Here is a 27,995-nt window from a genome sequence, read left to right on the forward strand (position 1 = left end):
CTGTGATCTTCATCCTCTCCCCAGTTTCCCCTTTTCAGGTAAGATCTGTAAACACTTGTGCTGTTTAACTCCCTTCCATGCCTCACCGGTAAGGGTGACTGTACAGAACAACCCCAGAACACTTGCAGGACCCTCAAATTCTTGAGGATCGCAGCCTCAGCCTTTGGTTCATGTCTGCTTCATTCCTGGTGTGCCAGCCAACAACCTCATTAGATAAGAGCAGCACCTGATAACTCTGCTTATACACAACTTAACTGTGCACACCCCCCCCCCCCCCCCGTGTTATTTATTGTTATTTATTTTACCAGTTCCTACTCACACTAGATTCCTTGCTCCTCTCTCCCATGGCTGAGCAGGCTCCAAGATCCATTCCTTGTTAAGAAAAGTGGGGAGGAAAAAAAGATTCAGTAAATAGCATTCACTTTTCCCCAAACCACTGGAATAGAGACATGGGAAATGAGGCTCTGATCCGAGTTAAAATGTGTATTACTCTTATGGTTATTCTGTTTTGTTTCTCCCATCTCTTCCACCATGCCCAAGTGAAAAAAAAACAACACAAGTTACAGGAAAACACTTGAATATGGAAGCTTTGGATTGCATGTGAGAGATTGTAATTAACACACCTTCTGCCTGTAATCAGAGACATTTCGTCTTCACTTTATTTAGTCATGTGAACTTGCAAGGATTTGCAGCAGCTCCACGTTAACCGACCTGTGCAGACCCATGCAAGGCACTGGGGGTGTTTCCTCTCACCGTGAATAGCGATGGTGAAGGTTCAGTTCTGTTACTGCACTTCATTAACAGACGCATTTGTCCGTTTTACATGTGCATGAAGTCTCAAATTATTGCCATCATCTTTAACTGCTAGGTGACTGTACTGAAAGGAACAGAGCACAGAGTTACGTCACCACCAAAGAATTTGAGTACTACATTACTCAAATTCCGCTCCAATGCAGAATTAAGTATTTAAACGTTTCTGGCACATATGAACCTGAACCTCAACAAGACAGCAAGTTCACTTAAATGTTTTTCCCATCTAAACAGTAGGCTTGACCTCAGTGCATAGCTCCAATTAAGTTTACTGATCAGTATTTTTATTCAGTGTAGTTCAGGAGCTGTTCAAAACTAGAGCTGATAGAACCACAAGCTTTTAGCAATACTCCTACAATGACCCTACATGCAATCTACTCCCTCAGCACTAATTAGCTTCAATAGGGGAGTTTTAAATCCCTCTCAGCAAAGATGCTGCCTAACAGACAGTATGTTTCCCCAAGATGTAAGTTAGTTTTATCTATTCCACGCATGCTATATTCATTACATGCTAACAATCCAGTTCAATGCAAGGCAAGTAATCTAGGTAAATGAAAAATTTCTCTGAAAGCATTAGGAATATTTAAACCAAGCAAAATAAAAGAAAGACTCTCAGACATCTGAAGACTGAGTATACCCAACTGTCGGGCATATTTTTGGCCTCCATACATAGAAGATATCCATTTTTAGGATGTACAGGGCAGTGGGAAGGATTCACCAGCTGGGTAACAGGTATTGGCTTTGGGCCCATTCCTAGTGTTCATGGTCTCACCGCCCTCCTGACTGGTGATGGATAGCTAGGGGCTATTCATACTTCAGATTTAAGCCTGAATGGCCTGGTGCTGAACTGACCCAGGAGAAACAGTTCCTCTCTCTCTGCTGCTACCCTACCCTTCTGTATGTTCTTCTGCAAGTGCCCCCCCATCTTTCACATGGCATTAAAAGCCTCCAAACACTTCTTTTAAAATTACTTGCTAAAATAGCTTACGCTGCTTTGCCAGGCACACATTTAAACAGTTTACATAAATTTACCAACCCAAATGGCATCCCCAAGCATTTTGGAGAGCCTTATAAACAGCAAATTAGCTGGTATCACTTTGTTTATATCTGCTTTGCAGAAGTGCATTTAATTGTAGGATTCGACTGCTGCAGCACAGGTGTAAATTAAAGCACCAGTTCCAGCTTTGTATATAAACAACACAAGTTTTGCACCTGGAATCTCCTTCTTCCTCAAGCATCCTGCAACCACACCTTGCCCCAGTACTTAATTTATGATTAAAAAAGAATCGCACAGAAGAGCATTTTTAAGCACTACCATCAGCAGACAGATTGCAGATTCTTTGCTCAAAGCTATCAGGAAGAAGTCTCTTCACCTGTTACCATGCAACACCTGCAAAGGTCAAACTCAATTCTTACAGCAGGCCAGCAGGAAGGTTTAGTAGCTTCTCAGAAAGCTTTTTAACTCAGCTTGGAGCAATCTGTAGACAGTCTTACTTAGGAGCGAGGGATAGACGGCCTTCCAGGAGGAAGAAAACACAGCAAAGATATTAGTTTTTATATAAAACTAATAGTTTTATATAGTTTTTATATAAAAAGAAAAGCAATCTAAAACATGTACAGAAGGTACTAAGCTTTAACACCCCTTAATCACCATCATCATAAAACAAGAGTAAAGACACCAAGCAGCACTGTGTACCCAACAGTCTCTCTGAATCCAGCGAGGTCACCTACTTTTTATTCTGTAAAAGAAGTGGAATCACATTAAGGTAAGATTACTACTTAAGAGTCTTTAAATGCATTTATACTTCAAAACATGAAGTTCTGCTTTGAGTTTAATTAACAAACAGATCAATCATTTCCTTTAAAAAGGCAAGGTATTTATTTTTGTAAGAAATAAAAATAAACCGTAGTACAAATGCAACTTCATGAGACAAATACATTTAGAGAAAGGACACAGTGCTCCTCTAAACACGGTACAATGTTTTTAAGCAGTGCATTAACTAAAATGACTTACATATGTACAGCCATTGCAACACATTCAAGAACATGGGATTTATTCATACACAGTTTTATACAGATGTCCCTCATCAATTACACTAAGGACAACAACAGCAACTGACTTATAGAAACAGCAAAAACATTTAAAACTTTCAGCTGCATACTACACACACATTTAGGTAAGTTCCTACAAAGATCACTTGGTGATGATGAGAAAAGTACCATATTGTGCTCCAATGCATGTGACTAGGTCCAGTGCTACAAGTTGTTCCAGTAGGATGCTGCTACATTGAGTACAGGCATACACACACAGGCCGCTGTTACGATATCAGGTCAACCATTTTCGCCTACCTTCCTTCTGCATTGCCTTGGTAGTTCAAGGGATACCAAAAGGACAGGACTGCGTGTTTAAATGCTCACCCTAACAAATTACACTGACTGCAGTTGGCACTGACCTGGCTACAACTAGTGTTGAAGATACTAAAACATGGACTTTACCTGTTTTGGGACATTCCTCATCCAATTAATGAAGTGCTGTGTATTAATTAAAAACAAAACTACTGCATTCAGAACAGATTACTTCCTCCCACCCCAGATTTCAGGCATGGGAAGTGCTTCTGTGTGCAAGAGGGGCAGTATGTAAACAAGGAACTGCCTCAGCTTCTAACGACCATTGGGTTTATCAAAAAATGATCCCAGCACTCAAAGTGGTGGTGAAGGGGAGAACAGAGAAACAACATTTTCATCTCTTTTGGTCACTCATGACTATTCGTTACTAAGCAGTGCCAAGAAGCTATCCCTTTGGGGGAGCAACTGCCAGGCACTGGAGCGACCCAAAGGCCAGCTTGGCCATAAAAGTGAACTGAAGCAGCACCTGGCAGAAGAGCTCTTTTAAATGCTTTCCCTGCACACGTTACAGGCTTCTCAGATGCAAGGGTACTTGCTGAGTGCCTACCAGGGCTCATGATCCCTAAAGCCAATGGAAACAGCAGGCACAGGGCCCTTCACCAATGTGGGTATTTCTACCTGCAACCCATGAAGGTCTAACAGCTGTGATCCTGGGAAGTTCTGTACACCTTCAGCTCCCAGCAAAGGTCTCTCACCAGGACCTGAGAAGCTCGCTGTAGTTTACCAGTGACCTAGAAGCAATTCTCCTTCTCTATTCCAGTCCAAGTAGTTTCATGTATCAACAACACCCATATGGTGGCCTCTTTCTAAGCATGTAAATGACAGGCATGCACTCAGAGCAGGAACAGAACACAGCTAAAAGGATATTACGCTCATAGGCTCTTCTAAACAGCTTTATCTCTGCTGTGGAAGAGGGCCAACTGGGAACTACGACACCTGTGGCCAAACTAAGCATTCCCTTTTTCCTGTAAAGCAGTCAGATAGTACTGGTTTGATTTTCCCTGCCACAGACAACAACTGCAAAACAAAACTATTTAAGAATCCAGCATTATGAGGTTCACATTAAGACATTCCACTTCGAAATAAAGCTAGGCGAATCCCTTCCTCTACTTCAGAAGAGTAGCTTTAATGCAGAGTATTATAGGCACTTGCCCATTGCAATATCATAACTATTTGTAGCAAGAGACATTACGCACACCGTAACAGACTATCTTGATAAAGCAGGAAGTGCTCCAGAAAGGGAAGAGTTTTACATGAACAGAACCCACCCACAGCAAATAGGATCCCTTCTTCCTCCCCGGCAGAGGAATCCAAATGGAAAGCAGCAAGTTGCATTGTTCAGTTAACAGCTCCAAATAAAAAAAAAGTACTCATCACTTCGCAACACGCAGATGCTCCACTAGGAATAAATAAGTTGAGTAACTTTTCACCTCTACAGTGCTCACATAGAAAATTCCTACCTAACAGTTTTTAATTTTTCCCTTTAATGTTTTCAGGGAACATATAACGAAGTCACTCACCACTGCCAGCAGGGCACTCCATAAGGAACCAGAACACGGGCTTTCTGCAAGACTCTAGGAAGCCAATCCTGGTTGATTAGAGACCTGAGGACACGCTGCAGTGCTTTGAACAGCTTTTCATTTTTTGGTCTTAAAAACACACAAAAAGTTCATCTTCAAAACAAAAAAATGCTTCTAGCTAATTGGTTTTCAAACAAATAATCTCATGGAATTCCAGGAAACCCTGATATCTTTTCCAGCTCCATAAATTTACAGCACCAGCATGAATGACTTTGAGTATGTTGTAGGCTTTGGCCAAGCTTGTATATATTAAATCCAAGCAGTTTAAGACGACAGATCGTTACCCTTTTTTTGGCTAGGTTTTGCATTTCAAAGTATAAAGTCATACATTGTTTTGCTACTTAAGTCAAAAGCATCAAGATTATTAAAAGCTTATAAGTACTTTCAGTGTATAAAGTAATCTTTTCAGGGTTTTATGCACCTGAAGTAATATTGTAGTCAAAGATCTGTGGAGATGTCAGCATCCTATTTTAGGGATAAACAAAGTTCATTATACATTTTTTAAGATAGTCTATGGTAATTTAAAAGACAAGGCAGTGTGTAAACATTTATAGAAACCTCCTGCAAAATGTTTTTATACAAAGATTAACCAGTGGTATATCTAAATCCTTCAGTAGTCAGTCAAAATTGTCTATAATTCTGTATCTCTAACTTTCACTAGAAAGTACATTAAAAAACTGTTGACGTAGAATAACTGGTCCTAAGAAATGCCTATCTTGGTCTCAATTTACCACTGAAGAGTTCTCTACTGAAGACATTGTGCATACTATCCACTACTCTTTTATACCTAGAAAGAGAAGACAGGGTTAGTCTACTAGTTTGCTTAAAAGGAGCTCCAAACTGCAAAGTGCATATGCCAAACTGAGCTTTTAGGCTATGAAGAAGCAAAGAGAAAGAATCACCCCACTACTCTCCAGTGGAAATCTACAGCAAAATTTCAAACCCTGCGTATCTAGAGCAGCAAGACTAAGATTTGGGTGTAACCTCTCTGCTTGAGGAGTAAATGGGTATGGCAAACAAGGGCTGGCAGGCTATCTTGCTTAGTGCTAAGCATGATTAATGTTAATCAGATATTTTTTTTTTAAATAGAGACACAACAGTAGATAATCTTGAGATCAAAAATGATGCATTCAGAAGTGTGCATCCTTCAAAATAAAATATATAGCTGTTTGCATTATGCAACATGCAGTTGCAACATACCCACACAACAAACGTTGAGCACCTTCAGCGTAAGCGTATCTAGATCAGTATTTTATGCGCTTCGCTATGAAAATCAAGCACACACGCTAGCTCTCTCACTCATACCTGGAAAACAGCTATTTTGTGAAGCAGACAAATATTACTTGCTTTAAGATTTAAAAACCTGCAACATTAGAAAAAGCTTCTCTTTGCCATTCTAGGCACCAAAGAAACTTCTCAGATACTGCCCTTCTTACTTGGGTCTTTTGATATAAAATAAAGATTTTCTTACCCAAAGTGACACTTGGGATGGTTTTTTGTTTCATTTTTTTCCCCCCTCTTCTTGAAAACGTGTTTTCAAGTGTTCATCATTTCATGACAGCTTATAAGCACACAAACAATGGCTATTGCATACTGCAGTGCTGTAATAGACTAACGGAATGTTCCTACTTTTACTTTTTATTGCAGATTGGGAGGGGCTAACTTAGAAATTTTTTTGTTTCAGAATTTTATAGAAGAGTAAAAACCTGATTTTAAGACCTGATGGCAGCATCTAATTTAAACATAATCCAAAAGAGAGCAAAAAAAACTACTGAATTTAGCTGCACAAAGGGACTCTTATGCGATTAAACACATCCATAGGATAAATTTGTCCAGAACAAGTATTGCAGAATAGCTTTTCTGTGCCATCCATTTCCCTGGGGAGATGAACCTTTGGAATGGAGTAAATGAATACATTTGTGTTAAACCTTCAACTTTAACCAGTATCTTGAGCTGAGCTTACTGCAGTTCAAAGGAACCAAGCAGCACAATGAGCACTGCAGTGAGTCCAAGATGGAGCCACAGCCATGAGCCAAGATGCCCACTTCTCAATCCAATAATGGGTCACATCCTGATCGAGGTTTTGTCACCACCTTCACAAAGTTACAAAGTTCATCGCTATGAGGGAAATTGTTCATTTCCCCAGGTCTTGAGAGTACAGACCACCCAGCTTTAAGGTTTCACATGATTTTAACATTCAAGATGACATTCACTGTAATCACTCAACACATGATGTGAAATAACCATTTTGTCTCTGAAGCTACTAAACCAGCACAGATCCTTGGGAAGCTGGCAGCAGATACAAAACAGTGTTTAAAAATACTGACTACAAAGACGACCAAATACTACACTCTACACTACAATAATAAAAATACTACATTGCATTGCTAGACATTAAAATGGTCTCCATAAAAAGGCACAGGTTTTTTTTGTTGTTTTTGTTTAACAAATATGCATAGGAAACAAAAAATGAATCAGTTCTGCCACAAGGTGAGGGTCCATACAGAGATTCATTCAAAGCTAAGAAAATTTTTTTTTTTAAATCAATTTTAGATGAACTGAAAGGGCATTTACAACCTCGCACCACCACTGAAAATAAACGGATTGCATCTTTCCTACTCCAGTCATGAACACCGTGCAATTTCTAAACCCCACGTTAATTGGCCACGATGTCTTTCAGCTTGAAATACAAGTACAAGTACTGGCAGGCAGTTATTAACCTTAAACATTTTCATTTCCACTGAACAGTAAGGTTTACGCTAACTCAAGATAGCCTCAGCAGCTCTGTACGCATCTTCATCATTTTAGCCACAAAATGATGCAAACCAAACACAGACTGTGCTTGCTACAGCGAGGGCACAGCTCACTGCCAACACACATACAAACACTTGGCTGGAAAAGGTGGTCGCAGGGGCACAGATCCCTCATGCCTCACCACCACAAGCACCTGCTTCATTTAACACAATTCTCAGAGCTGATCAATGGCACTGAGGTTCTCCTTCCTTAGCTTCAGAGTCTAAAACATTGGTGTCGTTAAGATCATGGAGGTCTTGGTGATTACACAGGTTCTCTTTGTTCTTTTGGTCCACATCTGACATAACATCCATATTCCCCACTGAGATACCATTGGTCAACACAGGCGGTGGTTCCCCTTCATAATCCTGGGGAGTGTTCAGCATTGGTGTTTTTGAAGCAGCACTTCCTACTTTAGATAAGGAGCAAGCTTCACTGGGCAAAGGACCATCAAGGAAGGGAAGTTTCTACACAAACAGAAAGACATTTAAAAACATTAATGAAAACTGTTATTCCCAGATGTCAGGGATACACAAACAACTGTCAACATAACAGTCCCGTGTCAGTGCCTCTTTAATGCTCAATTACAGAGCTGAAAAAGTAACACATGCGATTATCTATGCCCAGATAGAGCTTTTTGAAACAAACATGGGAAAACTGTTTGATCGATAAAACTACAAGTCTAAGCATTCACATTAACCTAGCAAAGGACACCGACACAGGTCTTCTCATCGATTTATTTTTAGATGGATCTCTCACTACTGTATTTTTAGATTTTTTATTTTTTAAGCACACAAAGGACATTGTAAGTAGAGCCTTGAGCAGAAAGAAAAGACACTTCTCCTTTCATGCAGCTGTACAAAGAAACTATGGAAACAAAACTACAGCCCTTTAGAAGCTAACAAGACTATTTTCCACTACAGCCCTGCCCCCACCTTCCCTCTTGCTGTGCCCAAACATCTATAATTATCTATATGAAGATAAAGATATATCTCTGGGGAATCTGACAGAACTGAGCAAACTTTGTGCGGTGTGTTGCTGTTTATTACACTACTGGGGTTTGGAGAAGAGAAATTGGTTATTTTGGACACGTGATTGCTGCCCTCCAACACCACAGAACAGACGTGGTAAATGTGCAAGCTTGCCCTTCATTTCAAGTGCTTCAGCGCCAAGGTAGCCATTTCTAGAGGACAATTCAGCCTACCTGATCTATGTACATTTCAGCCATTACACGAAAGCCAGCTTTCATCTTAATTCCCCTGTTTTAAAACCTGGCTGATCATCACTTTTTTCCAATGTGTCTTGTAAATGAGAAGACAGGAAAGAAGAATTGGGGAGCAAGCTGTAACCAACAATGTTTATATTTTTAAGGGGCAGGGGGACAGAAATTGAGCCCATTCTTTTCTTTCCTAACCCTCACATGAAGTTTGCTGTACATCAGGTTGAAACCCAGATTTCTTTTAACATGTTTTCCTTAGAGAACTAGAACATCGTGAGCCTGCAACAGCACTTGACCAAACAACTTTAGAAGATGAGAGTTTTGGGTAATAGAACATAGTCATTACAGTAATGTCATTTAACTCCTCATTTTGTCCAACTCTGCACAGTATGTTGAAACAATTGTTTAATGCCAATATTTAATCCAGTTATATTTGCCAAAACCAGCATATAATTTTAAGTATTAGCAAGATTCGTGACTCACATTTTCCAATTCAGACGCATTGTCCTCTAGTTTCATCTTCTGGCTCATGCAGCTTAGCAGATGATCCAATACACACTGTTTTGGATGCATTCCTTTGTCAAAGCGATTGTACATCCCACACCAAAACCTTGAGAACGGGGCAAAAAAGAAGAATTAGGCAGCCAATTGTACACTACCGGTCATAACAGAAACCAGATGGTACTCAAGGCAAGAAGTATCAAACGTTAGTAATTGATGTAAGAAAATGCCACAACCTATGACTATCAAATTCATATCGATAGACAAGTTTTCATAATGCTTTAACAAAGTTCAAGAAAAACTTCTGAGGGTTTAAGTAGTTCTTTCCTATGATCCACACGTGTTTGCAATAGGTATTAAAAGATGACAGATACACTGTTCTACAACAGATTCACTCAGGATTTGGGCAGTTCACTTTCCAGTCCTCAGTTCGTCCTACCTCCCTACTTTTGTGAAAACTCTTGGCCTTCCAGTAATAACGCTGGGCATGTACAAACGCATTTGCATCCCTCTCTCAGCAGGGAGGAGGAGTGAGCCAGAAACAAAGCACAACTGTCCACTCCAGCTGTAGCACCCAGGGCAAGCAAATGCACACTGCAACAAAAAATCCCTTCTTGTGAAAGTGTTATGCACTCTCACTGTGTTAAGCTTGGGCGTGACTGGACATTGAAATTCTCATTTGAAAGACTTCCTTAATATATGTTAAAAAAAGAGGAAAGGAGGAACTTTCTTTAACAGTTGCCTACCCTCTCAAATCTTCTTGTCAGAAGAGGAAGTCGGAGGTGGTGGTGGTGTGTGTGTGGGGAGGGTGTTAATCTACCTATGTGGAATCATTCTTCTCCTTGCTTTTCCCCCCCACTATCTTTGTCAAAGGAAAACAAAGGAAAAAAAATACAGTACCTGCATTTATTTATCAATTACTTGTGTACTACTATCTTCAGCTTATGGATGAGGAATGAAGGCGAAGGGTAGAACAAACCACTAATCAGCAAGAAGGTTATTTCAGTAAACCTGAGTTACTGAACCATTACAATGAAAGAAACGCCCCTTTTTAAATAGGTAACTTCTTCCCTTTTTAAATAAGTAACTTACTGGAAACTAAAAGGTAGTGTGTTTGGTTGAAGCTCTTTGTAAGCTGTAAATCCTTTGTACAATGGATTTCTCAATTCCTGCTTCTTCTGTAAGAGGAAAGGCCACAGAGAATGGGTCTTCTCAAAGATTCTGTCAATTACAAATAAGATCTAATCACTAAAAAAAGAATCAAGTTAAGTAGATTAATAATGCTAGCTGTTCCAAGTAGAATTAGATTAAAGGAGCTAAGAATTACTTTTACATGGTATCTGCTATATTTCATAAACACAAAATATATCACTGAGGAGTATATAATCGTTTAAAATAGACAATATCCAATCCAAGAAGCACTATCTGCAAGGTATTGTTTTAATTTGGATCACATCTGACTACAGTGGATATAATTCATCTACTATTTTTTTCCACACTGCAGAACAAACATCTCTGGAGACAACGCTACTCTTCACCAATCTACAGTTACATTAGGAACAAACATACATGCCCTTTTTCTAAAATTTGAAGTGATTTCCAGACTGTTGGCCCTATAAACTGCCAACTCACTTCAGATCCTCACGCTCCTTATGACAGGTCCCAAGGAAGTTTCCAAACTGGCAGGAGTAGACATGATCATGGATTTCAAGAAGGAAGCGCTCATTAAACTCAAACGTGCAAGGGAACTGCTGCATCAGCTGCCAGACACATTCAATGAACTGAGTAAAGACAGGGGACACTTCTTTTGGGTCACCATCCAAATGGCCACACCTAGAGAGACAGAAACAAAACATTCTTCGCTACTAGAATAAGAAGTTATTCTGCAGAGTCAGAACAAACCATGCAGTTTATCCTACAACTACTCATTACAGTGTGCCACCTTCATGGGATTACGCTCTTGATAGGACTAAGCCTTCTCACACGCAATGGGATTCTGATCAAGTGCCAGCTTTTCTCTTGCAGGCCAGGTCAACATCATGAAAGCGTTACTTGTTTGTCAAGGGTACTGGGTAGAAATGGGAATAGTTGGGCAGCATCCCCTTCTCAAAAGGGAAGTTAGCAATGGAAGAGCCTACATAACAGACTTCTGAGCATCACAAGAAATGCTTGCGAAATAGGAATACTTAAGCCTACGCCATAACGCAAGCACCAGAGAAAAAGGCAATGTTCTCCAAAGGAGTGTCTATGGCTTTACCATAAAAAAGTAACACTAGTCCCTAACTGAGAAAAAAAGGTTGGCATTAACAAGATTCTGTCTACCAGGAACAGCAAGAAACAATGAAAAAAAGGAGTCTTCTGTGATCTTCTATGGACACGAGAGTATTTTATGGTGCAAGACTAGCCACAACACACAGTGACATCCAAAATAACCTGATTTTGCCCACACGGACAGCAGAAATGGAGTCCTGGTAGGCAATTTACTCAGAGAAAAAAAAAGCAAAAACCTTTTCACAGCTTTAGATGAAGTTCAGAAAAAATCCTACTAGTTCTACAAAAACCTAGCCAGGGATATAACAGTGTTCATTATAAACCATAAGGAAAAAAACAACCAGAAAAAGAATGATGGTATTTCTGGAAAGCAGCCAACCCTCTGTTGTACTGTACTGACTGCTCTTTCTTAACAGGAAAAACTTAGGGCAGAATGCTCTTTTTCTCAGAAGGGATATGACCTGGAAATCCAGGGAATAAACACTGTGCCCCCAAACCTAAGTGGAAAAATTAAGTAAGATTTCTTATTACAGGGATCAAGCTAATCAGATCCCAACTAGATTCCAATTACAATATCGCAAGAAGTATGAAAAAGGACTGATTACCCTCAGAATTGTAAGACACAGGCCACCACTAGGAGAGGAAAGATTTTCTCCAGCTATTGGAACACAGGTTCATATTCTTAGGCAATGGTGAAATTTGGGTCTCGAGTACTTTTTCTATCTCTTACAGGGGTCTCATATTTGGAACAACCCTATATATTAGAAGAATAGGAGTATTGTTTTAGTCTTAAGAAATGTGAAAATAGTCCCTAAAAAGCAGGGCATTCGTTTGGCCAACAATTTCTGTACAGCTATTTTATCTTTGGATAGCTTCTTCTAAAGCAAGAGTTAAGCGTGCAAACATGACTTATTTTTCCTTGATACACTTCATGGAAACGGACTTGTTTTACTATTAAATGGAGTCAGTTTCAAATCAAGAACAAAAGCCTCCATTTTTAACAAGCTAATACCACTGAGTAGACCTGTACATTCCCTCCTAATATTCCTTTGGACCATCTCAATTTCTAGTTTCTCTATGGCAAGTGGAACAAAAAGTACCCCAAGGCAATATCCCCAATATATGCAGGCTACCAATTACTGGGATGACAACATTTTTACCGTGCTTAGAGAATGTAGGTCAAAACTGCTTTTTAGCACTACAGTGGCCTGAAGTTTGTTTCGTTAAGAGTCCCAAAAAACACTAGCTGAGATTTTCTGTAAGGAAATTATTAGAAAAGAACGTATCTTGCCAAAACATTAACAGTCCCCATATAATGCAGATGTGATTTTACAGGTAGGAAAATGCTCAAAATTCTAACAGTTTGTTCACGATTGCATGATTTCATAAAGTAATGAAAAGAACATCCCCAAAGAGCACTGGTGGAATAACCCCAGCAGATACTGGCCTCAGGTCACCAAATGATTTCCAAATTTCTTCTCCTCTATGCTGTATTTTCATTTTAACTTTTAGATGGAAGGCATAAACTTGAGAACACTATACAAGTTTCACTGTCAAGGCTTTACCCAGTCGCTACAGCCAAGGTAACATGCTCTTACCTGTGAGAGAACTTGTGGCCCATTGCAATCCACTCCTTTTCTATCAGAACCTTCAGTTTCAAAACAGAGGTAGGAAAAAATAGTATTAAACTTTGTTCAGGAAAAGCAAAACGAAACCTTTAATATTAACTCCATGAAGCTTACAACTGATGCTTCCTGATGACCCTACAGTTTTAAGTATATCCATAGAAGTAAATGAAAACAGTAATAGTGATTTACAGGTTAGAGTTAACCACAGTTACCACTACAACATCACTGTTGGAATCACAAGTTACTTAAAAAAAGATCAGCACTGTATTAAGGTAGTTTTAGTTTGTGTTGTTAAGATCATAATATACGGACACAGCTAAAACAATTAACAGTTTAATTTGAAAAAGACCATCCTGACATTCAGCAAAATAGATCAGCAATTGGAATTTAACAAGTGTTTAACACACATGTGAACATAAGTACAGCTGTGTACTGAGCTCAGGATGCAGTTAGAAAAATTATATGTCTATTTCTCTCAAATAGAATGTCTGTGCTGTATGTATTTCCTGAGAACATATTATTAGCAGACAAGGAAGCAGCAGTTTCCTTTAAAATATGCATCATAAGGAACCAAATGACTGATGCTTAATCCTTTATTATGTGTCTTGCTAGATCATATTAAAGATCAATTCCTGATATCATCCTCCAGAGGCTTAAAGAAAAGTAAGGCAGAAATTCACAAGAAACTTATTTGAAAACTAAGTTACACTGCTTTTTTTTCAATCTTTCATTATTAAAGAGTTCTGTTGCATTCATCTAGGAATAACCACTGTCTTAGGATCTGTGTATACAGGCTATTTGCTCACAGGACAAGCATTTGTGCATTTTAATTACAGTTCCTGACCCTAATCAAAGCCACGTTCATCACACAGAATTGTCCAGAGTACTACCCAAGCTGAGGTAAATGTTTTGCACTGATATAATTTTAACTGTTAAAAGACTGCAGTGTAATCCAGAAACAAAACTAGTAATTAAAAAAAATAGCATGTAATGAAAGGAACAGGTCTAGCAGTACAACACAGTGAAGGAGCAAAATTTGCATTGTTCTGATCTCAGGGCTTCTTTTAAGGAACTCTGAGAACGAGCAGCAGCTTGTCTTTCAGTAATTAACAGAAGCAGATGAATGGAAAGGTCACAGATCACACTATTTATGCAGTGACGGTTTCACGTAAGAAAAACCTCGCAGTAGAAGCAAATGGCTAAATTCACGTGTAATGGCTTTAAAATAGGTCTTAAATGATGCACAGATTGTGTGATATACAGGTTACACACTTCCCTGTGCACATGAATGAGTTCCCCCATTTCAAAATCCTAGTAGATCAATCTAACAGTCTTAAGTGACAAGCTTCTTCACCACTTCTTTTTGTGGATTGCTGCCAGAGTCCCATCCTTTGCTCACTCATCTCGTGATGAAATGTCTCATTAGCAGCTCTCACATGGACTTTCAAGGAAACAAAGATTTGGGAATTGTAGATCAACTGCCGCTGTTTTGTGCCCATGCTGTTCAGAGCAATTAAAGCTTGTTTATAGAATCAAAGCTGTTTTTATATAGGTCGCCTACTGTTTGTTCCAGAAAATGGCCTAAAACATTTAATTAGGGCTTGTTTATATTTCAAATCCAGGAAGCACTTTTTCTTTTTGAAATTCCAACATTCGTATTCTTACCATGAATCCTTTAAAAGTCCTGTAAAACGGATCTAAGAGGAGGCTAGCCAGGGAGCAGACCTGCGCCGTGCGATCCCACCCATCAGAGCAGTGGACCAACACACTGGCATTTTCATCTTTCACAGCCTGTGAAGGAGACCAGACAGAACAGTTTAACAGCTTTCCAGCTTGGTTACTGTAATTAAATGCTGTCCCTTCATCTGCATTTACCAGACTGGACTAAAACCCAAGGGGGAAATTTGTCATTTCTCATCTGGACCATTGAAATGCACCATTTCTGGGCATATAGCCATCATGCCCAGAAACCCCAACCTGAGTAAAATGCTGGAGCATGCCTTGTCAGCATGAGAGACTGTCAAGAAACAAAAGATCCTCTGATCTCAAAACACAGTTTTCTGAAATGCCAAGAATTTTCGGTCCTTTCCTCTGAGAAAAAATTTGGTGGATGAGTAGAGAATAATAAGTGGACACACAGGGACTAGGATAAATTAGAAGAGTTCACCCCAACTTCCTCCCATCGGGATAACCTTTATCCCTATGTACCGGTGGCAGAAGATAAATTCAGAATAGCTTCTTGCTTGCTACACCGTGAAATTTTAAGAGAGAAAAGGCAGCATTTACAGAAGTTCACTACTCTTGCCACTCATTGCCTGTATTCCCTCTACTATTACTGAAGAGCCATTTGCTTTACTGACTTTTTCCTTTTGCCTGGGCTGCAAAGTCACATTCTTTTCAAATACTCTGCAGAAACAAAGACTACATTGAACGACAGAAATTAGCAGCCCCTGCACTCCATTAAACCAGGAGAAAACAAGCTCGTCTACACAACTCCTCATTTAAAACACAACAGTCCAGCTACTAATGAGCATGCTGCATTAGGAATGTAAGGTTACACATTGTTTGCACTCCTAAGGGTAGTGCTATAGGGTACAGATGCATTTCTAAAGGTCATTTATTCATTTTCTATGACTTTACCCATTTCAAATGAGTAAGAATGTCCACGTAACCATTTGTTATAATGCAGTCCACAGGATTGTCTCAATCCCTATGGCATTTCATTTAGTTCCGTGAAGCAACTCAGAGTGCCAGTTGGGTAACTGACTTGATGTGCTCCAACTGCAGGCTTTTTTTTGTTTGTTTGTTTTTAAGAGGTGGGGCCAATCTGAAGGTTTTCCCACCTTCTCTCCAGAGACTGCCTTACAGCCTTGGAAGAGTCCCTAACATGACAGGTAAATACTTTTAAATTCACCTGCAGGTCTGCAGAGGGTTTTACCTTGGCAAGAAAGACGCCTGCATCCATCACAGCCTTGATGTGCCGTAACCAACCTGAGTTCTCCAGCCCAGTGAGGAAATCACTCATTGAAGGAGACTTTGTTTCACACACTAAGAACACGAACAAAAGAATCAGCTGAGACTCTGTTAACACCATCTTCTTCCCATCCCCTCATTATCCCTTCACAGCAGTAAAGTTTTGTAGATCCTCAATGTTAACATTCTCAGACTAAGTGTCCTGTCTAAAGGAAACAAACTATTGGTTGCACATATAAATACACAATCCATAACTTTTTAGCTACAAGAGAACAGTACCTTCCTCCTCTTCCTTTCAAAACTAGCTCAATTTAAAAAAAATATTGAGGTTTCTTCAACAAAAATTAGTTTTTAGTGATTTGTTACTTCACTATCAATCACCATCGCACAGACATCTAACAATCGCCAGCATGCTGTCGCTATCGGAGAGATCTGAAGAAAGGAGAGCTCTAATTTACTGAGAGAAATAACACATAGCCTTGAAGGCAACTCAGATGCTATACCGAGAACCAGCACAGAAAATACAGTAATGCAGTTCCACAGTCCCTAAGCCTTAGTAAGAGAGTTTTTTTATCACTGTTAAAGCTTAGCAAACGAGAAGAATTTGTGAGTAAACAAGCATTTATTCTTCCTCCTCTCCCACCACAAAATGAATCTGCCCGCTACAGGCAACTGAGGACTCAGTACTTATGATCAGGCCAATCTCATGGTGACATGAAGAGCCTCATTTTTCTCCAAGGCCACTACAGATTCTGCAGCGCTACCAGGCCAGGCAATTGGCAGCATCAATTATTCAGCTATTCGAAGTAAGATAACCATTATGCTGGTTACTTAAATATTAAATTCATATTTTATGTGACAGTACTTGTATTACTTTTTAGAAAACTAAGCACATGGACCAAAGAGAATGATTTACAGCATCTACTCTGACTTGTTCCGCAGCCTTTGCTAGCACAAATATGTTAATATTCCTGGAAACCAGCTTGCTGAATAACTTCTTTGATTCGAGGTACTCTATCGCCTTCAAGGGAATTTCTCCCAGATTACACCAATGCAAATATGGGCCTGATTCACCTCTCAGCCTCCAAAGGCTCTGGAAGTATTTCTCCTGCCCTCCTTCACATTTTCCCCCAAGATCACAATTTCAAGGAGTAGCTTAGTTACCTGAGTATTCATGTAGTAAGAACAAAACAAGTTCAGACAAAGAAATCAGAAGTGAGAAATAAGAACTATGAGATTAAAGTCCTTGGAAAAAAATCAAGCTAAAATTTTATTTCCAATTAGACACATGGCTTAACGCTGAAGTAGTCCGAACTAAACAAAGCAAACCCCAGGGAAGTATCTCAGCAACCAATGATTGCATTCTTTCAGTGCTCAAAGTAACCATAAGAATCTCTCACCAGTTAAACAATATTTTCTAAGTGTTTTTCTTTTCATTTGGAACATCTGAGAAACAAATTGAGAAATTTTATGTAACTAATAAAATTAAAGAACGTTGTTCATGTCATTTCCTAGTTTTGATCCACCATAAAACTAAGCACAATAACATATGAAATGTCTATTGGGAAAATGTTTAACATTAATACCGTCAGCCACTTCAATAAAGCAGAGAAAGAAATATATGCGGACTTTGCTAATCAACTTCCACCACAGCTCCCAAGTCCACACGCACCTGCACACGTAGGATTTATATGTTATCAGTGAGAAGTTCCGTCCAAAAGGAATCAAAGGTAATATAAACTGGTCACTTGCATGCACCATACTTACCCTCCAGGAGTTTCTGCAAGCTGTTCCGCATCACATGGATGTTTTCTATGCCAATAAACTTAAAGCGAATGTTATCGTAGTTATCTTCGTTCTCATAACCCTTCCCAGCAGCTCGGTTGGCCATGGCATTTAACTGTCAAATTTAAGGGAACAGGATGGAAAGGAGAGAAAGTGACAACAAACAATATACAGAAATAAATGAGTCTGCTTTGCCAGTTGTGTTTAAATCTCCCAGAACATATACTAAAGAAAAGCTGCTACTCAGGTGTCCTTCCCCACCTCCCCATACATTACTTCCAGCCGTTTTACTAAAATTACACCAGCATCTCCAACCCACTAGTCATATGCACAGGCTCATTAAGACCTTGGACAGCACTTCTTAGGACAGGCAGTAGCAAAACCTTGCACAGCAGCAGAAGAGTACTGTCATCCAAAAAGGTAAAGAAACATTTTGTCTTTACTGTGAAACTACATAGAGAGAGCCAGACAGAAGCATATGAAAGTAAAACTGGGAAAGCCATTTTTAAGAGTAACATACATACATGGTAGTATAGAAATAGTAAGAGAATTCCAAAGCTTTTCACAGACATACATGCACAGATGAAATAAAGCCACCTGAGGGAAACACAAACATTACAGTTGAGCAGAAAGAATACAGCAACCGACTGGGAGCGAAGAAAAGAAGTTGAAAAGCTGCCAGTTGTTCTAGCAATCACCCAAAACTGTTCAAGAGCTACCATGAAACCTTTACTACTGGCAAAAAAAATACCTCCAGCCCCCAAATACTGATGTGGGAGAAGGAAAGACTTGCTTCCACAGAAAGGAGAGAAGAAAAAAATTCAGATACAGTAGTTCTGAAGATGTTCAGATACAACTGACCAATTCTGGTGCTTCAGTTTATCCACCCAGGGTATGATGTACTGCATTGAAGTGTGGTTAATCCCAAATGCTCTTTTTCACCAAATACAACAAAGTTACCAAGAATAGATTTCTGTGGAACAACTACGATACCAGAAGATGTCTGTACCAAACGAATATGCAATAATTGCTATATACAGCCTGTTGTGTAATTAAATGTAGATCTCTATGGAATGTCATACTGTGAAAAGACAAAATACACCTGAACAATGGGTGAAGTATTCCATCTTCCCAAAATGACTTTTCCTCACCATATTTTAACTATATTTGTGGTTTCTATAAAATAACTCTAAAATCTGAACAGTGAAGCAGGTTCTCAGAAGTCATTTATTAATCAGAGCCATTTACATCTTCGTATTTAAGTAACGGTGTGCTGCGTGTCCTAATTTGCTTATACCTACACCCCCAGTGTGCTTAAGGCAATCATTTGATTAAGTTTCTAAATTCAAATCCTCAAGAGGATTACAGATTTCATTTGGAGAAAGTTTCTTCAATAACCTCTTATATAAACACCTCAGCGACAGAGTTCAAGCTCCAGATGGTGGCTACTGACCAGAAAAGCTGAATTGTATTAAATGCTGAGCTGCACATCAAGAAAATATTAGTGTTATTTTTACAAATGCAAAAAAGAAAAAGAAGGAAGAATTGCCTTTCTCAATTGTTCTCAGATTCCACACAGCCCCACTTCTGCCCAGTCCACAGATAAAAGCACTTCAGCCTTGTGAAAGTGACTTTGAAGGCTTTGCTACAACTCAACATATTAAGGACCCAGCTTTCTGCTGGGAAATGGCTCACTGTCTCAGCCAGCTTCAAGACTACTGCTCACTTCAGGTCATCCTTAACACAGACCTCAACCCAGAACAGCCCAGGAGCACAAGCGTTCTTACCACTTCACAATGCAATTCTGTTATGCACATTCGTTCACCACATTAAGACACAGAATAAGGAGCCTGATTCTGAATTCATCTTTCTGGACTGAGAGAGTTTAACCTAACTCTGCGTGAGAAAGCATTAGCAGAGCTGTGAAAGAATTAATTGGAAACAGTATTGCTAATTCAGATGCAAGCTTTAGAAGTAGCCACAAACCCTGTGAAGATACCTTTGGCCTTGTGTCTACAACATACATGAAGGCACACCCAGGGTTGGCTTCTCTGATCGCCTGCAACATTTGTTCATCCTCCAGACAGCGAGCGCTGAACCCAGAGAGCGGCTGGCTACAGCGACATATGGCAGCCTGCAATACACAAGAGCACATTTTTTCTACTTTCAGATCTTCTCTACTGCATTGATCTAAAGAATGCCATAATTTGTTGGTTTTAAACGTCCTGTTCTCTGCTTCGCTAAAAAACTGCCACTTAAATGGACACACAGAAATACCATGGGAATATTTCACAGAACCAGAGTTTTGAGAATCCTAAAATACAGGCTGAGCAGCCCTTTATTGCTATGTCCTCAAATCCACTATGCTCTGCCTGATAGTCACCATCCCAAACATTAGCAGTTTTCAATTTTTTCCACCTGACTTCTGTTTCCCTAACCATTCTTTTCCACTGCTTTGCTTATCAGTTGCTGTTACCATTCCACACTCAGATCTGCACTGGGCATGCTCTAAGGAAATTCCAGTTGTTGCCAGAACAACTCCATGCAGTTGCCCAGGTCAAGGCATGCTTCCTCAGGAAAACAATTTGACTGCCACAGCATTTTCCTAACATCTGCATCTAAAACACTGCTGAGACAGCAAAGTTAAAAATTTACATTCTAGTCTTCAGTGAAGGAAAAAAAAACAAAACTGAAACCTTTACTTATTCTGAGTTAACTGAGATTCTTCGTTTCAGGGTGGTTCTTCCTCTTCAATAGTAAGAAAATTTAGCTGAGTTAACATGTATCTTGTTAAACATTATTCAACACAACTACACGGCACATTAAAAACAACAAAGCACGTAAGGAATTCTTGAAAGCTGATCAAAAATTTCCAGACAGAAAGCCTGGAGAGCTTGTGTTTTTTTCCAAAACACTGGATGCACCCCCAATATTTGGCTTTAACCAGCTCAGTCTGTGACTAGGAACAAATCAATTCTAGAGCTGTTAGGAGAAGCACAGTTCTCAAACTGAAAGTTAACACACTTTAATAACCATCACATTTTTTCCTTTCGCTAGGAGGGGAACCTCTGCCCTCCCCTTCCACCCCCAAGACAACAGACAACGAACAACTAACATTGTTTTCTTTATATAAATAGGAAAGCACCGGAATCCGCCCTCTGCTTCTGAACCTTGAGCTTCCAATCACCGTTGCCTTACTCGCTGCCCTAGGCACCACTATTTCTGGAGGGTACGTGTTGCAAACCTGAAGCGAGAAGAAAGAAGAAATCCAAATGTGACTACTTATCAATTTAAGATTCATGAAAATTTCATTTTATAATTTCACATTTATAGATATAGCAATAGATTATTCGCCATAGCACATCAAACAAACCATATCTAAAGTGTCAAGCCATTAAAATGCATTTAGAAAAAAACAAGGGAATGGGTGAAAATAAATAATATATATATATTATTTATATAATATATAAATATTTATATTATATAATATACATATATATATATATATAATAAATACAGTGTGGTAATGTAATTTTGCAATTGAGCCTAAAACTGGACTGTACAGTACACCAAACATTTTAAAGAGAACTTCTTTAAAGACCTAAGTTTTAAAAAAAGCTGCTGATTTGCCACAAAAAGGAATATATATTTTCCTCTAAATCTTACTCAACTCGAAATGAACTTTTAGTAATCAGGTAGCATCAGCTTTATCCATTTTCCTCAAAAAATGTCTTTTCAGCATATACTTCACAGATAAGCCTTTCTTTTAAGGCTTGACAAGTTTAGAACACAAACTGGAAACCTAGAGGAAGTTGTACAGCTTTGGCAACTAAAGTTAAGTATTAGCTTCAAAGCGACTAAGGATTTTAGCTGCCCACATTCCGATGCCCTGATCAGCTAATGGGAAAAGTACCTCTCATGTCATCTCAATTTAGACATCCAAAGACAGTCACTTAAAACTACCAGTGGCTTCTGACAACAAGGCATCTACTTCTTCAACTCAAAGGGTAACAGGAAAAAACAACTGGTAGGGGAGAGAACAGAGAGCAGGGAAAAGAGATTCAAGACTTAACCTGCTTGTATCTTCCTCACTTGTTCACTCTGTCTTTTAAACAGAAAGTCTGTGCACAACGCAGAAATAAAAAGGGAAATATGAAGCAGGGGTTTGAGTAAGCTTGCTAAAAAATGCTTCCATTTAACACTTAGACCTATAACTTGACCTTAAAGGGGAAAAAGAAGGAAATAGCAGCAGCTAGTTAGGACTGAAATGACTAAGAACCCTTCCCTAGTATAAGATCTAACCAAGAAAGCGTCTGTTTTCAGTAATTTTATCCTTCCTTACCTAGTCCCCTTCCTCTCTCCCTTGTTCCTCACACCAAGCCAAACTGTTGCCATTTATTTCTCCTCTACACATCTGTCACAAGCTTGGTGGGACAGGACTCGGAAATACCTACAGAAACTAAAGGTACTTCAGTTTTTCGTAGCAGATGGCTTGACATTTCTCTAGAAAAGTAAGTAGTTGGTATTTTGCCAGAGGAATCAAAGAAAACCAAGGTGACTCTGCAGCTCTGTTCTTTCATAGCATCATTATCCACAGCTTCACATCAAGGAGCTGCTGCTTCAACTAAAACCAACTGTGCTCACTCCTCCCCAGAGGCATCACTTATGCAGCAGTTGGATTGCTGGATGTCATTAATACCAAAGAAGAGAGACTGTACCAAATGGCTAACAAGAATTACCTCATAGTCCTTATTAACATCCGTTATTTCCCAATAGTCATTTGGGATTCCCATACGCTGGTAATCTACTTTCAAATCAATCAGTTTCCATCCAATCTCCCGGTTATCTTTTGACATTTTCGGATTGTAAGAGAAAGCATAAAGTTCTTCAGGTTTCACTGGGAAGAAGAAAAAAATTAACTTGTTAGAGAAGACATACGGAAAGGTCAACACCTCTTCCTAAAGGCCTTTTTTTGTATAAGCACACTGTGCAAGACACTGCACTACAGGTGTAGCCTAACTGAAAACAAGGACCAAACAAATTATTCAGTCAAGAACAATCAAGAAACTTGGAAATGTTTTTCTATAAAAGCCAAGGGCTATGCCACTTCACCTCATAGTTGGCTATGTCTCGATGATAGCTATTTTACTTACGCTTCTGCCTCAAAGATCACAAGTCTGAAGTTTAAGTTTTATCACTTCGTACTTTTACTAATCTAAGCAGACTACTTAGACTGATTTTCACTCCTCATAAAAATATTATTTGAGTGCTACATAGAAGAGTATGGATATTTGGAATTTCTCAACAGCTCCTCAAAACCATTCCTAACCCTATCAAGCCAAATAGGGCTCACAGATGAATGAATTGGATGAAGCATGTAAGTTTAGGTCTTCATGCAACGTTCCTCACATTTACACGTACACATTTCATTCTGGGTAACACTGTCATCAATTCATATTCCAATCCTCCGGAATTTCTAATACTCATTTCCCACTGACAGGGAGATACACTAAAGCATTATTGGAATTACTGTTTTGAAGTTTTAATTCCTTCTGAACAAACTATAACTGAATTTTCTGCAATAGGCATGCTAGAAGAGACTGATATTGGAAGAACTAATCCAGAAATGAAAACATTAAAGATAACTTTTTCTCTGAAGAGTCATACAGCAGCTCTTGCACACCTCTAAGTTCATCATTCAACAGTGAATTCTGAGGTGCGTGGAAAGCTTGACAGACATCTTGAATACTACTGACAGCCCAACAAAAGCTTCAGGCTGTGTCTGACAAACGGTAATTTCTTCCTCCCTCCATCTCATCCTTCCCAATTTCCCTCACTCTCTTCAGAAAATGCAAATCCAACCAATAACTCATTCAGCTGACTCCCAAGGCAGTAAGCTCTCCATAAAGAGTGCAACCTGCCAGACTCTGATAATGTAGCCAGGTTACCAGACAGGTAACCCATAACTGTCAATCACACGTGCAAATCATAAATAATTATATGCTCTGCCAAATAATATGAAGGAAGCACATACAGAGAAATTTTAGACCAAAGAACTAAAAAAATCCATAAATAGAACAAAAGAGCTACAGCACATTACACAAATAACCACAAGACAAAAGAAACTGACTGATGTAATCTCCTGAAGTGACAGCTCCCATACTTCAGGATGCTACACAAGTCTAATTTTCAGAACTGAAAGAACAGTGACAACTTTAAACATAACATCAGAAAATTGCCAGATACAGCATTAAAGTTAAAGCTTCAGAACTAGGAAAACTCCATAGCTCAGGACACAAGGGAGATGGTGGGAACAGACACAAATCCTAATTTCAATTGGCAGTTCAAACGCAGAAAAATTATTTCTACTGAAGTCCTTCTATTCAAGTCCTATGCGATGGTGAGCATGAAGCAGACTGGCGCCATTAATTCCCTCCCTTTAGACTAGTGCCAAAGTCACAAAATGCAATCAAAAATTACACCCTTGTAATAATGCAAGACACCAAATACTGGTTCACTAAAAGAGACAGAAGCTACTATAGATGGAAGCCAGGTAGGAAACCCTATGGAATGCTGTCCTGCAAGAAGAACAAAGAGCCTGATTATTCATTCATCCATGGACTAAACAGCCAAGGCCAGAAGAGACCACAGGCTTTTGAGGATGTTTTGCATCTACTCTTAAGACCTATTCCATGTCATGGTACCAAGGCGAAGCACAGGGCTTCGCATCTGAAAGAAGACAAACGCTGAAGACTAACCTAACCCTGCTATTGGGAAATGATGAAAGTTGACAACATTTACAACTTTGTGGGATCCAGAATTCTACGGACATCTGGCTCAAACAGCAAGGGCAGAACTACACATGGCCAGAAGCTAAATCACAGAAAGAACTGACAACAGCCAGTACTGAAATGACACTACTCAGTGTGAGTGCTACAAGAAAGAAGCTTGAGATGCTGCAAACCACCTCGCTCCAGCAAATCAACTTTGTACAGGTTTTCAGAAGTCCTTCAGAGACCTCCTTGTTTCCACTGTCACAAAACATTGTTTAGTTTAGAAGCAGACAGCCTGGCGCACAGGGCAGAGCTCTATCTATTGTGCTAACCCACACGATTCGTCTCTAGCACTGGAAACAGATTTTGATTTCACATCCTCCTCTCCTGTACTAAGACAGCAAAACCAGCAGTCTGACAGGAGAAGCTTTCTCTGTTGCTCTGATGAGCCTTCCAGCTTATTGCACGTCAACAACGTGAGAAACAGACTCCGTCCCAAATACCTGGTTGTGAAAGTTTAAGCAATGAGGTATACACTTCATGACAGTCACGTTCTTGCCCAATAACAAAGTGAGCCACATGGAAGTTCTTGCAGTGAATAAGGAGGGGGCATCCAGCTGTGGTCAGAGGCAATTTTTCTACACTTGCAATATGGTGATGCAGAATCTAAAAAAAAAAAAAGGGGGGGTGGGGGGAATAATCACATCTTTCAGATACCACTAATAAGCCCATAAGCTGTACAAACAGACAGGAAATTTCTGCAATATGCTTAATGCATCTAAACCATTACTAGCATCAGAAAATGAGTTTATTTATTATTTTTATGAAGAAAACTTAATAAATATCCAGATTGTGCACCCAAAGGCTAAGTAACTATGAGCCAGACTGTGAAAAAACACAGGTGTATAATATAAATTATTTTTAGAGACTGATATGTAACTGGGTTTACTTTGTTCTAAGAGGAGCCAAATTCTCTTCATTTTGCTTCCTCTCCACCCCCATCTGCAATATATTTTCTCATTCCCATTTTATAATCAATAACAAGGGCTGCTGGTTTCAGCGTTAATTTTGTACTTCTAAAACCTGTAAATTCAAGGTTGGCAGCTTTGTACACTGAGCTTGAGATAGGAAACTAGGTTAAGTTCTTTCTTTTCCTGGAACTGACATCAATTCACTGAGTGATCTCTATCAGGTCACTCTACCATTCTGCACATTTCCTTCCAAAACAGTAATTTCTGTTAAACATTTTTAGAATCAGAACGCAATAAAAAGACTAACACAACTTTAGAATTCACAAAACCACTCATACTGCATATAAAAATACTTTGTATCTCGTATTTAAACAGGCTCCAAGTATCACACCTACCCATGTTTCTTTTCTGACTTCAGAAGAAGCATCTACGTAGATAAGATGGGTAGCTGTCAGGTATAATGTCCCATTTGCTGCCTTCCTATTTGTATATCGATCTAGTAATTTCACATTTTCAACCTGCAATATAAGAGGGTTAAAAAGTAAATGACTTTGATCAAGGAAATCCTAAACACCTGCTGAACCATAATCATACCACTGCTAACATACACATCAGGGAAAAAGCGAAAAACATAAGAATTAGCTCCCCCTGCATTACTAACCCAGCCTTACAATTTAAATCAATAGCTGGCAAAATAATTCAAAAGTCAAAAAGGTCAAACTGCCAGGATTTAACACCAGCATGATTAGTAGGATTACTGGATTTGTAGCCAAAGTTATCCAAGTTTATTATTGTGCAAGGCTGCAGAAATATTAAGATAAAGAATTACAAGAGAAGACTGTCCATGTTTAGTATGATTAAAGTATAGCTGGTAAAGACACAACCCTTCTAGTCTGACTTCCAACTGCTCAGTCGTTACAAAAAAGCATTGGTAGCTACTTGTTGTAACATACCTCTTAAGCACATAAGCGCATTTTATAAACCACACTAACCTAATTAAAAGGGTTTCAAGAAACACGAGGACTGTCTAAAATATTAATTAAGATAATTTATATTATTTTTTTCCTGAGTCTATGTGCTTGTTAATGAAGGCAGATTTCATCCTAAAACAAAAATAATGGAAAAAAAAATAAAAAAATGGAAAGACAAAGAAGACACGCAGCTTAAGAGTGTGCAAATAAGTTAGTTCTGGGTATTGAATATGTAAGCTTCCTTACAGTCACCGGTCTGAGATAAACAACGGAAAACATCTAAGAAACTTGAAATGCATGGGTCTTGGCTGTACATCTTCCTACTACATCACGTTTTTCAGCGTGTATCTATATCTGCCTTTTTCATATCCCTGGAGACACCTATCAGTACAGCCAAACTGCTTAGGCAACATCAGTAAGAAACATCTCCAAATTAATATCCGAGGGAATAAAACAAAATACAGCAAGTGTCAGCCTTAGCGACACTGCAGTATCAAAAATACTGCTCCACAGGCAGCTGCCTGAAGGAAATTCTTCCTAGCTGTCATTCCCAGAACTTCTGTTTCACTTAATTTAAAAATACATTTTGATCCACTTATTCAGATTGAGTGGCCTCTTCACTCTGATACAAAGTTTGCAAGAATCACGCTCAAAACACTTTTTGCTCAGTATCCTCAGTGAAAAATCTCATTTTCCAACACTGCGATGCAGTAAGCGATACCAAGAGATACCATTCAAGACCTTAAAGCCTTCCAGACTTCACAGCGCCCTGACAAGCAAAAGGGCCACTAAAGAACACAAGTTCCTTAGAAGAAAACAAAGACGGCTCACTGACAGAAATTCGCCAGGACTTTAAAACAAATAAAACACCCTCGGAAGCACACCACCTCGGCAGTAACTTCTACCTAACCCTACAACCCGCCGCTTCCACTCGCACTTCACGCGTTTCCCTGAGCTTAAGGGCAACGCTCCGGGGACCCAGCGGCCAGCCAGCACTCCGCGGCCCAGCCCGGCCCTGCCAGGAGCCGGGGAGGGGGGAACCGAAGGCTGGCTGCCGGCCAGGCGAGGGGACCGCGGCCCCTTACCTTGGGCGTAGTGATGTGCTCCATGGCGGCACCGCCCGCCTCGCCTCAGCCCTGCCGGCCGCCACCCCGCCATTTGCAGCGGGCAGCTCCCGGCCCCGCCGCGCGTCTCGCGAGCCTCTCGCCAGGCGGCGCCGCGGCCGCCATTTTGAGTGAGGGCAAGGCCTGAGCGGGCCCTCAGGGGAAGGGTGGGAAAGGGGCAAGGGGGTGAATTTAGCCTGTTAATGCCTAA

The 27,995-nt window shown here is 39.6% G+C and overlaps 1 protein-coding gene across 1 annotated transcript; it reads right to left on the reverse strand.

Moving 5' to 3' along the window:
* Positions 1 to 2,372: 2,372 nt before the first annotated feature.
* MTMR8 (myotubularin related protein 8) lies at positions 2,373 to 27,923 on the reverse strand. Its single transcript, XM_035541561.2, has 14 exons — positions 27,767 to 27,923; positions 26,106 to 26,228; positions 25,243 to 25,405; positions 22,706 to 22,863; positions 21,082 to 21,210; positions 19,966 to 20,100; positions 17,949 to 18,081; positions 16,147 to 16,256; positions 14,874 to 14,999; positions 13,179 to 13,228; positions 10,942 to 11,142; positions 10,402 to 10,530; positions 9,292 to 9,418; positions 2,373 to 8,056 (listed from the first exon to the last, which is right to left on the reverse strand). Exons 1-14 carry the CDS (start codon positions 27,788 to 27,790, stop codon positions 7,775 to 7,777), a joined length of 1,890 nt encoding a protein of 629 aa, XP_035397454.1. The 5' UTR covers positions 27,791 to 27,923; the 3' UTR covers positions 2,373 to 7,774.
* Positions 27,924 to 27,995: the final 72 nt, after the last annotated feature.

The sequence above is a fragment of the Cygnus atratus genome, chromosome 13 (assembly GCF_013377495.2).
Source record: "Cygnus atratus isolate AKBS03 ecotype Queensland, Australia chromosome 13, CAtr_DNAZoo_HiC_assembly, whole genome shotgun sequence".
Lineage (NCBI taxonomy): Eukaryota > Metazoa > Chordata > Aves > Anseriformes > Anatidae > Cygnus > Cygnus atratus.

What these genes read in the sequence shown, in the direction of transcription:
- MTMR8 (XM_035541561.2), bottom strand. Translation starts at nt 27,790, where the DNA reads ATGGAGCACATCACTACGCCCAAG. An exon ending in AGCACATCACTACGCCCAAG is followed by an intron (nt 26,229 to 27,766) that starts GTAAGGGGCCGC and finishes CTTATATTGCAG; the next exon opens with GTTGAAAATGTGAAATTACT. An exon ending in CAGGCGTCTTTCTTGCCAAG is followed by an intron (nt 15,000 to 16,146) that starts GTAAAACCCTCT and finishes TCTCCTTCACAG; the next exon opens with GCTGTGAAAGATGAAAATGC.